The 12052-nt window shown below is 43.7% G+C and overlaps 1 protein-coding gene across 2 annotated transcripts in view; it reads left to right on the forward strand.

Annotated features, from left to right (window-relative positions):
* Nucleotides 1-12052, forward strand: part of CHN2 (chimerin 2) — a 145117-nt gene that overhangs the window by 56234 nt on the left and 76831 nt on the right. The window contains exons 1-2 of one of the 2 annotated variants that reach the window (XM_080974952.1): nucleotides 2387-2835; nucleotides 4883-4938. In XM_080974952.1, the coding sequence (XP_080831078.1) occupies nucleotides 2481-2835; nucleotides 4883-4938 (411 nt within the window). In that variant the 5' untranslated portion in view covers nucleotides 2387-2480. Of the gene's footprint in view, nucleotides 1-2386; nucleotides 2836-4882; nucleotides 4939-12052 lie in introns of those variants that run through there. The other variant, XM_080974951.1, reaches the window with a different exon arrangement.

The following is a 12052-nucleotide window of genomic DNA, read 5'->3' on the forward strand; positions in this document are numbered from 1 at the left end:
GGCTAGCCAAAAGACTTGACTGCAGCATACAGCAATAACACACCTCATGCTGATCATTTCCTGTTTTTGACTCACTTAATTAGGGATGTGCAAGCTCCCTCCAGTTCGATTCATAATTGGCTTGGTTTTTCAAAGCATTCTCAGAAAACACCTGGAGAAAGTTCAGGGTTTTCTCAAGAGTTAGCTCTTGGGAATAGTGCTTGGGAGACTTAAACCTGCTGTTGCTGTTCCCCTCTTCTCAAACAGGGACACGTGTGGCGTTGTGGTCTAAACCACTGAGCCTGTTTGTGCTTGCCGATCAGAAGGTCGGTGGTTCGAACCCACAGAGCTCCCGTTGCTCTGTCCCAGCTTCTGCCAACCTAGCAATTTGAAAGCATATCAGCGCAAGTAGATAAATAGGTATCGCTGCGGCAGGAAGGTAAACGGCGTTTCCGTGCACTCTGGTTTCCATCACGGTGTCCCATTGTGCCAGAAGTGGTTTAGTCATGCTGGTCACATGACCCAGAAAACTGTCTGCAGACAGACGCCGCTCCCTTGTCCTGAAAAGTGAGATGAGTGCCATAACCCCATAGTCACCTTTGACTGGACTTAACTGTCCAGAGGTCCTTTGCCTTTTACCTCTTCTCAAACATACCTTGAAAGGAAAGCTGTGGTTGCACTGAAGGCTGGTGACAGTGTTCATTTCATCCTACCATTCCCAAACTTTCAACAGTAGTGGAGTACCCTACAGTCCATTGAACCAAATGAAATTGTACAATTACCAGGTTTCCCAGCAACAATGGTTGCTTTAAAATCAAGCCTTCGCTGCCATTAGGCTTTCCCAATGCTATCCTCTTACCTGCATAAGTTAAGGTGATGCCATGCCAAGTCCATTGTAAGCCATGCCTGAAATTCTGGAGTGATTTATGCTCTGCTCATACTTAGCTGAAGATAAGAACCGCCAGCTTGGCTATTCTGAACCACCACCACCCCAGTTATGAAATTCAATGCAATTACTAGAAAATTGACCTTTTCCACTTGTAACTAAACCCTACAGCTCACTTCTATTGCATTGTGCTATGGTTTGCTGCTTAAGGGCATGTGCTTATGAGCTTGAAATCTCTAGTTCAAATCATGATTCATACAGTCATTAGATGCCAGACTTGCAATACAGTGTTAGTGAAACACTTCAGGAATTTAATGGGGAAACATATAAATGCTAAGCATGCATCTGTCTCTGTTGCCATGATGCTGACCACAAACATTTGTAAGTTTTAGTCTGCTCCTACTGGATCAGAAGTTGACTACAAATATGGTAATATGCTTGTATACAGAATGCCCACATTTGAAATAAATTGTAGACTTGTCTGGGCTGCAGAGAAAGCTACCCCTTTTCTCACTTGTATATTCCCTGAAGACCTGCTTCTTCCATAATGCTTAAAAATCTTTGCTGACTAAAGTAATTTTCTAATGTATTTCATTTACTTGCCTTATTACTGACCAGCTCACTTACTGACATAAGATCGTTAGAGCAGAAGCTGTAAATAGCTCTGGGAGAGCAAGGGGGGAAAGAGCTGAAAAGTGAGCGAAGGATGTAGGGAGAAGAATACAGGGTTGTAAAAGTATTAAACTGCTTTTAGAATACGTGTCTTGTTATCGCTATAGGCAACTATTATGTATTAGTAGTACAATACGGTAATAGAATATACTATTGTACACCTGTCCGCACCGATATTCCTTATTCTGTATGTGTATTAGAATACTGATGGAACTAAGCTGAAAAAGGGGTTGTTGGGGTGTGTGTCTCTGTCTTTTTCTTTTTTTAAGTACAGGACATGTATATTTTAATACAATTTACTTCCTTTAGTTTTACCTGCTTCCTACATGTTAGGTCCGTATAGTTAAAGCTATGGTTTTCCCAGTAGTGATGTATGGAAGTGAGAGCTGGACCATAAAGAAGTCTGATCGCCAAAGAATTGATGCTTTTGAATTATGGTGCTGGAGGAGACTCTTGAGAGTCCCATGCACTGCAAGAAGATCAAACCTATCCATTCTTAAGGAAATCAGCCCTGAGTGCTCACTGGAAGGACAGATCGTGAAGCTGAGGCTCCAATACTTTGGCCACCTCATGAGAAGAGAAGACTCCCTGGAAAAGACCCTGATGTTGGGAAAGATTGAGGGCACAAGGAGAAGGGGACGACAGAGGACAAGATGGCTGGACAGTGTTCTCGAAGCTACCAGCATGAGTTTGACCAAACTGCCGGGAGGCAATGGAAGACAGGAATGCCTGGCGTACTCTGGTCCATGGGGTCACAAAGAGTCGGACACGACTGAACGACTAAACAACAACAACAAACATGTTAGGAACATAGGAAGCTGCTTTATACTGAGTCCGATCATCGGCCCATGTAGTCCAATAATGTCTTCTCTGGCTGGCAGTGGCTCTGCAGGGTTTAAGGCAGTAGGCATTTCCAGCCCTAACTGGACATGATGGGAATTGAATGAAGAACCTTCTCTATGTATACAAAGCAGATGCTCTACCCCCGATCCACCCCGTCCTTCCACTGTTTTTATTTAAGTTTTACCTGCAGCCAAGCATTTTTGTCTCAAGTGGTGAACTGCCGACTGGAAAGAAAGCAAAAGAATGTGGCAAGGCAGGGCCTTCAAAGATACTTGCACAGGGCAACGTACAGCTGCTACTTCTCATGGAGCAGATGTTTATTTTGTGCGTCCCACTGTGTGGCCTATTGCAGTCCCTGCACAAACTGGTTTCGCAGGATTTTGTGGCACATCAAAGCTGCATCGCGGAAAATTTCACAGAAGTACAGTCACATCCATTTGCAAGAGTACATTTGGGTAATGTTGTGGGTGCTAGTTGGATAGTGCCCATTACAAATAAATGAGAAGATAGAAAGGTGTCCACATATGAAATTGTATAGACCAGAAGCAGCCTGATCTAATCAATTTAACATCACCTTCGAATTCCACAGAATTAGGTGGAATAGCTGCAGTTAGGAAGACTAGGCAAACTTGACTCCCAGCAGTAAGCTATACCCTTTTTGATTAACCATTATTCTTTTTAAGATTATCAGAGATAGTAAAGGTAAAGGGACCCCTGACCATTAGGTCCAGTCGTGACCGACTCTGGGGTTGCGGCACTCATCTCGCTTTATTGGCCGAGGGAGCCGGCGTACAGCTTCTGGGTCATGTGGCCAGCATGACTAAGCCGCTTCTGGCGAACCAGAGCAGTGCACGGAAACGCCGTTTACCTTCTCACCAGAGCAGTACCTATTTATCTACTTGCACTTTGATATGCTTTTGAACTGCTAGGTTGGCAGGAGCTGGGACCAAGCAACGGGAGCTCACCCTGTCGCGGGGATTTGAACCGCCGACCTTCTGATCAGCAAGCCCTAGGCTCAGTGGTTTAACCCACAGCGCCACCCGCGCTAATGCAACAGGAATGGCACATCACTTCTTTCTTCAGGTCTCACCAGCCACGTTCTCCCTGCACCTGGGCTCACAAATAATATACAAGTACATACACACCTAGGACTCAGTTGGATTAGTCAAAAAACAGTGTTTTGAATGTGTTATAAACATGCAACACCAGACGACGCTGGAGAGCAAAAAGAATTTCTATGCAATTTTCCATAGCGTTTTTTTCCCCTTTTGTTATAATGGTTTAATTTCTGACTTATTTACAACAGGGGTTTTTCCTGTGTGTAGATCCACCCCAGTCATTAATATGAACCCTGCCATGGGCATTTAAAGGCAATGCCACATGATGTGGTGTGTTCAGCACAACAGAAGCCTTGCAAGCCAACACCTCACAAGTTTCCGCTATGGCTAGCAGAAGTCTACATATATAATTTTTGTCAATATATTAGTTGGAATGGATGGTGCTAGTGCCAATAGCAAATCTAAAATGTGTAGCAATTTTTAAAGATAGGTTTACGTTTCTCTGACTAATTTCCACATTTCCATGTGTAGAAAAGATGTGCATAAAAACAGAAATCATCCCCATTTGGGGAAACTCATTTGTCATATTGCTGTCACATGCATGGCTATTTTCACTTGAGGAGCAGCCTCACGGGAAGAACTTCTGCCAGTTTTATGCAAAAGTAGCTGTACAGAGCACTGATTGACTAGACACGGGTGGCGCTCTGGTCTAAACTGCTGAGCCTCTTGGGCTTGCCGATCAGAAGGTCGGCTGTTCGAATCTGCATGACGGGGTGAACTCCCATTGCTCTGTCCCAGCTCCTGCCAACCCAGCAGTTTGAAAGCATGCCAGTGCAAGTAGATAAATAGGTACCACTGCAGCGGGAAGGTAAGCAGCGTTTTCGTGCACTCTGCCTTCCGTCACGGTGTTCCGTTGCGCCAGAAGCAGTTTAGTCATGCTGGCCACATGACCCGGAAAGCTGTCTATGGACAAACGCCAGCTCCCTCTGCCTGAAAGCGAGATGAGCGCTGCAACCCCATAGTCGCCTTTGACTGGACTTAACTGGGTCCTTTACCTTTTTACCTAGATGCCTGAGAATTCACAGAGCACCCTCTCCCTCTTCTCCAAGAAGTTTTAAAATCTTAAACCAGGCATTATAATTTCTGTTATTTTAAATGGATAATTGAACTAACAACACATGAACCAACCAACCAAAAAGTAGGCAGCCTTCTAGACAGCAGCGGTGAGGAGGAAAACTGATGAGAATATCAAGATTCACTGTGGAGGAAGGTACCTGTGTCCTCTCTATGAATTCTAAATGCGATACTCTATAATACCCCTTGCAAGTCAGCTATTTCCCCTTCATTTGAATTTAGTTTGAAGCATCTTCTTTAAGCCTATCTAAGCAAATGTTAGTATTCATTGCAGCCTTCTAATTACAAACGTGTTTTTTATGTTTGACAGTGTATCAGTTACAACAGGAAGCACCTCGTCCCAAGAGAATAATTTGTCCTCGAGAGGTCAGTTTCAAGTTTCTCTTCATCTTCTTTAATTGAATGGTCAGCAGCATGCTGATACTGTTGGTCTTCACATTTTATGTGTGCAGGATGTGATCTATATATTGTCACCCACACAAAAGATTAAAAAATGCTCTTTTTTAAAAATATTATAAGGTAAACATTATAAAAACACCAGTCGGTGTTTGTTATAAATTCTAAACTTTAAGTGATTAATATTATTAAGATGTTTTCAGTACTATTTTTGTGTTCATCAAAGTGTTGTGTATCTTTGTATTTATTTCTGCCATAAATGAAGTGCGATTTCCTACCCCACCACAGCAAATCTTCCACTAGCTTCACAAACCCTGTTTGTCATCTGAAAATATTCATTTTGACAAATGTTTTAGAATAGTGTAGATAGAATATTGAATTAATAGCATGTAGTCTAAAGCACAAAGACTGTATGTAATAATAGATAAGGCCGTGCATTTACTGGCTGTCTCCCAGTTTGGTTTCCTGAAGTTTCTAACAGAGTGCTTTGTTTCTGACCAGTTTTATTCCCATGATGGTGTACTAGGTATGGCTCACCCTAATTGCACAACATCTGAGATGAAGCTGCTGATCTTGGTTTTGTCTTGGCAGAGTAAGCACCTCATTAAAGAGGTGCTTCCTTCCCTAGGATGTTCCCGGTGATGTCTATATAGGCCTTATGAAGGTCACCGGAAATGTTCCTGATTGAAGACAGATCTGCTGTAACTATCAGAGGTGCTAACTGAGAAACGCACATTTCAAGTGGATAAGCAGCTCTGTCTGATGCTTCAGTAGCTCTGAGCAGAGAGGGCTCCCTAGTCTTCCTCCTGAAATAGACCTGTCCCAGTCAATGCATCTCCTGCAGAGCAAATCTGCCGGTTGGAAAGAACAGTTTCCAGCATCAAGCAGGAGCCCTTCCCAGTAGCAGATCTGTTCAGGAATAAGCTCCTCAGTTGTCAGGCTTAAAAGCAATTCTTTTGTTTTCTGCAGGTGGGAAGGGCACACCCACTGCAGCAGAGTTCTCCAGGAGAAGGGAGGGAGAGATCCTTTCTCTTTCTCCTGGGAAGAAGCTGTTTGGTTCGAATGAAGCTCCTCTAGTTGTCTCTTTAGTATGATAATGATTTTCAGTAGTTTTTAAGGACATGTTTCTTCACGTTTGCTAGCAAGCAAGAATAGCCAGAAGCAATACTGTTAAGCAGAGTCGCCTTTGCACAGTATACTCAGTGCATTTCCATGTGTGCCATGAGACTTGTTGGTGCACCTTAAGTTGTGATGAGTGAGGTCATTGTGGCTCATACTGAGATTGACTCAGAAATAAAGCAGCCTGTAATGTTTTGGAACAGGCTAGATGAATGAGGCTAGGGAAAAAATCTGGGAAGTTGTCTCTGGCTTGGGTTTTCATCTTGTTCTTCTATATACTTGGTAATCCTATCTTCAATAACGCTTTCCAACAATTCTCCCTGAAATGATGCAGAGACGTCTTTCCCATAGGGCTTAGTGGTGCGTCGCGCCAGGGCGCCGGCCTCTCAGGGGTGCCCCAGCGAGTGGGGGAGCTTTGCTGGTGGCCTCCCCTTTCCCTGCACACCCGCCAGCTGCACCCCGCCAACTATATGGCTGGCGGGCATGCAGCTTCCTTCCCAAGCCTCCGCGAGAGGAGAGCAATCCCCGCAGAGGCTTAGGATGGAAGCTGCACCCTGCCAACTATATGGCTAGCAGACGCGCAGCTTCCCTCCCAAGCCTCTGCTGGGATTGCTTTCCCACAGCGGCATGGGGGGGGGAGTTGCGCCCCCCCCATGGCTGGCAGTTTGCAGCTTCGTCCCCCCCCCATCCATGGTAATTTGGGGGTGCTGGGCGGATATTTGCACCCCGGTGTCGCATCTGCTAAAGACGGCCCTGAAATGATGTTAAGCTAACCAGCCTGTGATTTCTTAGATACACTCAGATCCATTTTTTAAAATTGGTGTTAAACACCTCCCTCCCCAAAAGAAACAAAGATAACACAATGAGATTAAAATATTATTATCCTACCACCCAATTCTATAAATGTTACTTTTTACACATTTCATAATGATTGAAGGAATGGAGCATTGTAGATGACTCTTGGAACAAATTCCCCCCTGTATAAACTCCCATTACAGAATAGCTTAATGTTCGTGCAGCTTATTGGTTTGGCATAATGCTAAATCGGTGTTGGAAGTCTCTCTCTGCTGGAGATTTTCAGAAATTGCTAACAATTATTCAACAAAACAGTGTTCACTACAATGGCAAATTTGAATAAACTGTCCCTGGTGCATACAAAGCATGCACTTCCTAAACCGGACTATTATGCAGAGAAATATGTCAGCTAATTACTTTGCTCATTGTTCTTAATTCTAATTACAGTTTTAGAAAACACTATTGCTAGTAAAGATAGTAAAATATGTGATAGCTTGGGGAAAAGCAAAACATTTTACCATCCTCTGCTCTTAATTCTGTATGAAATGGGAATGGGATTTTTATTCATAAGTGCCCGTTTATTTTTCAGCTGGATGTAATATGCAGAAATCTTCAAAGTATAAATAAATACAAGTAGTAATGTATGAAGGGGTTTAACATATGTAAATGTGAAATGTTCCTCTGTTTTCTGCTTAGATTTTCCTGAAAGCCTAGCTGTAAAACAAGAGCTTGAAGATTACTATGGTATCTTTTTGGCTTGTAATATTCTCACTGTGGTGCTAAAGCATCCAGGAATTCCTTTAGTTCACGTAAAATTCAGTAAAAGATAATATAAAATATTGGATTTTGACCTGGGAAGCATAAATCTAAATAAGAGATTCAGCCATCGATGTTTTGTTCCCCAGTTGTTCACATCTAAGGATGGAATATTTATTCGTGGATTTAAATGGATAATACATGATTTGATGTGAAATGGTCCTGAATCATTCTATGTCCTCAAGTAATGTTTTACATAAGAGACGTACAGGCAAAGCAAATCTCAGTTGGCATTTGGTTTGTGCTGTCTGTCCAGAATGACATTTGAAAGCAGGAGTTCTAGAACACGTTGAGGAAGTATGTATATACATGTCCTCATTTTCATAGGACTTCACCCTTCAAATAAGCAATAGTCACGAAGCAGCATTCCTAAACCTATAGTAGTTAAGGTTCTTTGTACTTGACCCAGTAATTCAAGAAGGAAATACTAAGTTGAAGATTCCAAACAGAGTGAAAGGCTTTAGCTACTGATGTCATGAGCCCTGCAGAACCTTTGGGATCAGGTGTGGATTGGCAGGTGCTCAGGAGAAGGAGGAGGAAACAGAGGGGGAGCTAAACAGTGAGAACTGTCATGGTCCCTGAGTGATGGGGCTGGTCGGACAAAGTTGGTGTGGGAATGAGCTGCCCGCAGAATAACCCAAGGAAGTTCTAATGGGATAGATACCAAACCAAACCAGAGTCATGGGGACTTGAGGAGCTGCTTGGGAAGGAGGATCATGGAACACACCCAGTGGGGGATGGATGGTCCCTTCAACCCATGTCATCTCCCCATCAGTCTCCCAGGCACACGCACAGCCTTTCCTCCAAGATCACCAAGGCCCACCTTCAACTCAGTCACTCTGAATGTAGTGCCAACTCTGGAGTTGCCGTTTCTGGCTCCCTAGCTCTTCAGAGGAGGTGGCCGCCCAGCCTGTCCCATCTGCTCCCCAACCTCTGTTGCTGAGGTCATGAAGAAGACACCAGCACAGGCATGAACAGACAGGGAAGACCCACCCTTCTCAGAGGAGTGCCTGCTTGCATGCCCAGTTTCAGGAACAGCCTCATTTGCCATCCTAAGTTGTGCCTGCCCCATTCCCATATAACAAGGTTGTAGGGGGCGTGTCGCTGGTTGGGTCAATGTCTTAGCTTGTCTAGCCATGTGTAGCACCTATGATGTCTTTGAACTCTTCCTGTGTACTGTACTGATCTGAGAATTAAAGATTTTGGTAGATACTGCAATTTGAGTTCGCGTTCTTCGTCCAGTGAGAGCCAGGACAGGAACCTAGACTGGAGGTGGGGGACTCTCTCCTTTCTGCCCTGACTTCAGCTACCTCTGAAGGGATGCTGGTTCTCCTTCCCCCAGCTTTTCTGCAGAACACAGAGCCTCAGCAGAGGCTGAGAAGGACTTGGAGGGGCGGGAGGAGGCAGAACCGGAGGAGCCCAAACAGAAGGGTACAAGCTTGTGATCTAGAACCAGACACCACCTTCACAGATGGGAGCAAACTCCCCACCAAGGAGAGTGTGTTTGCAGTTCCCAACATTTGCAAAGTGAGTGAGTCTTGTGAGTTAGTGCACCCCACCTTTTATGTAAAAGATTTGGCCGGTGGGGTGTGGGAACAGGTTGGGGTATCTTAGCCGCTTACATCTCTTTCAAAACTTCTTGATCTGCTCTTGTCCCTCGTATGCTAAGCATCTCAGAAAAGGGAGAAGGGTGACATCATAAACCGGATGATGTCATGCAAAGTATAAAACAATACCATGTATCCTAAGTGTCTTAGACTGAAGAAGGATGACATCATAAAGCAGATTGTGTCCAGTGAGTCAATCTCAAATGTTTTCCAACTAGATAAATGACTTAATTAAATATGTATATTTAGGCACTGATGCCAGGAAAGGAAATCTGTTCAGGATGAAATAGTCTGTTCCCCAGGGATGGTTTGTCCACCTGGCAACTGAATAAGAGACTTTTCCAAAGGAAAGGAAAGGAAATGTAGTCCTAATTTTGTAAATGTGGAGCAGGTGGATTTGTATTTGGATATACAGTCTGGCCTGGAGGAAGTAAAGTTGAGGGGGAAATAGAAGACAACAGATATGGAGGCAATTTAACCTAGTTTTAGATTTAATCAGTTTTAGATTCCATTTTAGATAAACCCTGGTTTGCCAGGGCATCTGAGCCTTAGGAACTGCCATTAATTTTAACTATTTGTAATCGCAAGATAGGGTCACGGGTGGCGCTGTGGGTTAAACCACAGAGCCTAGGACTTGCTGATCAGAAAGTCGGCGGTTCGAATCCCCGCAACGGGGTGAGCTCCCGTTGCTCGGTCCCTGCTCCTGCCAACCTAGCAGTTCGAAAGCACATCAAAGTGCAAGTAGATGAATAGGTACCGCTCTGGCGGGAAGGTAAACGGCGTTTCCATGCGCTGCTCTGGTTCGCCAGAAGCGGCGTAGTCATGCTGGCCACACGACCCGGAAGCTGTACGCCAGCTCTCTCGGCCAGTAAAGCGAGATGAGTGCTGCAACCCCAGAGTCGGCCACGACTGGACCTAATGGTCAGGGGTCCCTTTACCTTTAATCATAAGATGCTCAAGGTAATTCATCTGGTTCTTCCACGCCACTTTATCTTCACAACAATCCCAGGACTTAGGTGAGACCGGTAGAGCAACTGGCCCAGTTGAGTCTCAGGGCTGAGTAGCAAAGGGAATCCAATGTCTCCTCACTCTTAGTCCAACAAACAAACCATTACACCCAACTCAGCCTCATGTGAAGTATGACTTCTTGAAAGCAGCAAAGAGCCACATCTGAACATTTTCCTGCTACTTCCCTTACTAAAAAGTAACATAAGAAGTGATCCTTCATGAATTATTCCCAAATGTTTTGACCCTACAAACAGATCAGCCAGCGATCGACTGAGAGCTATTAAAGTAGCTCTGAAATCTATGACTTTTTTTGCTGTTGTTGCTGGCAGCAGTCCTACACACAATGAAGTCATGCTTGAAACCCGGTGGCCTCCTTTGTGAATCCAGATCCTTATCGACTGTTTGCTGAACTTCTACAGATTTGTCTATCTTTGTTATGTCCCTATTGGCTAGCTGTCTCACTTGCCTGTGTTGTTAGCAGATTCTCCTGTAAGATATGGTAGAATCTGCCGGTTGAACAGTTGTTAATTCTTTAGAAGGTGAGCCTACAGATCAAATCGATTTGCGTTTCCCTCACATCTTACCAAGTACATGTCATTGACATTTTATTTCTGTATACAGTGGTACCTCTGGTTACGTACTTAATTCATTCCGGAGGTCCGTTCTTAACCTGAACCTGTTATTAACCTGAAGCACCACTTTAGCTAATGGGGCCTCCCGCCGCCGCCGCACGATTTCTCTTCTCATCCTGAAGCAAAGTTCTAACCCGAGGTACTATTTCTGGGTTAGCGGAGTCTGTGACCTGAAGCGTATGTAACCTGAAGCGTATGTAACCCGAGGTACCACTGTATCTGAAATAATTGTCATTTATATCCTCTCTATTTAATTATCTTGTTTTGTTCCTTCGTTGTTGAATGGGCTTGACATGTTTGCTATCCACTATTCTTTAAGGTGGATTTCTAGACTTTGGTAACATTCCTTCACATGCCACCATTGGATATAACCTAATCTGATCAAAATACTACATTTAGGCTTTTACTCTCACCATGACTAATGTGCTAAAGGGCATTGTATGCAAATGTTTATCTTCTGGACTTTGAACGTCTTACTAATGCACTTTTCAGATTTTCCCATCATTAACAGATTAGATGATTAGGCAACATGGTTGGGTGTGGGTGCACAAAGATAATTACAGAGGCTGTCTGGTTGTAAATTGATCTTTAGATACTGGTGATTGGTAAATGCAACTCTAGCTACTCCCAGTTACAAAATCCTAGATAAAATCTTCAGTGTAATCTGCAACCTATACTCCCCCCCCCCCCCCACGAAAAACGTCCGTAGTGGTCCTGGGGAAAGAATACACATCTATAAAACTTTATTAGCATTTGGAAATGCAGTCAAAGTCCTTTTTCTTTGCTTCTCATCTTGACAGATACCTTATTTTGGAGATTAGAAAGAAAACTGGATGCATTTTCCTTTAAATTGTATGAATTCTTCTACAACTGAAGCAGTGCCACCATTTTCAATGCCCCCTTTTACATTTTTTTTTAACTTACAGCAGCATTTTCATTTAAAAGCTGGTTTAATTCAAAAATAATAAGAAGTCAGTAGGGTGATCTCACACATCAGCTTGAATGCAGATTATTTGAGAGAAGAAATTGTATTTAGGGCATATATTTATCCCACAGTCATTGGTCATGATGCTTTTCTGTGAAGTTTCTGCTATACAGTGGCATGTT

Source organism: Podarcis pityusensis (genome assembly GCF_964106645.2).
Source record: "Podarcis pityusensis genome assembly, chromosome: 12".
NCBI lineage: Eukaryota > Metazoa > Chordata > Lepidosauria > Squamata > Lacertidae > Podarcis > Podarcis pityusensis.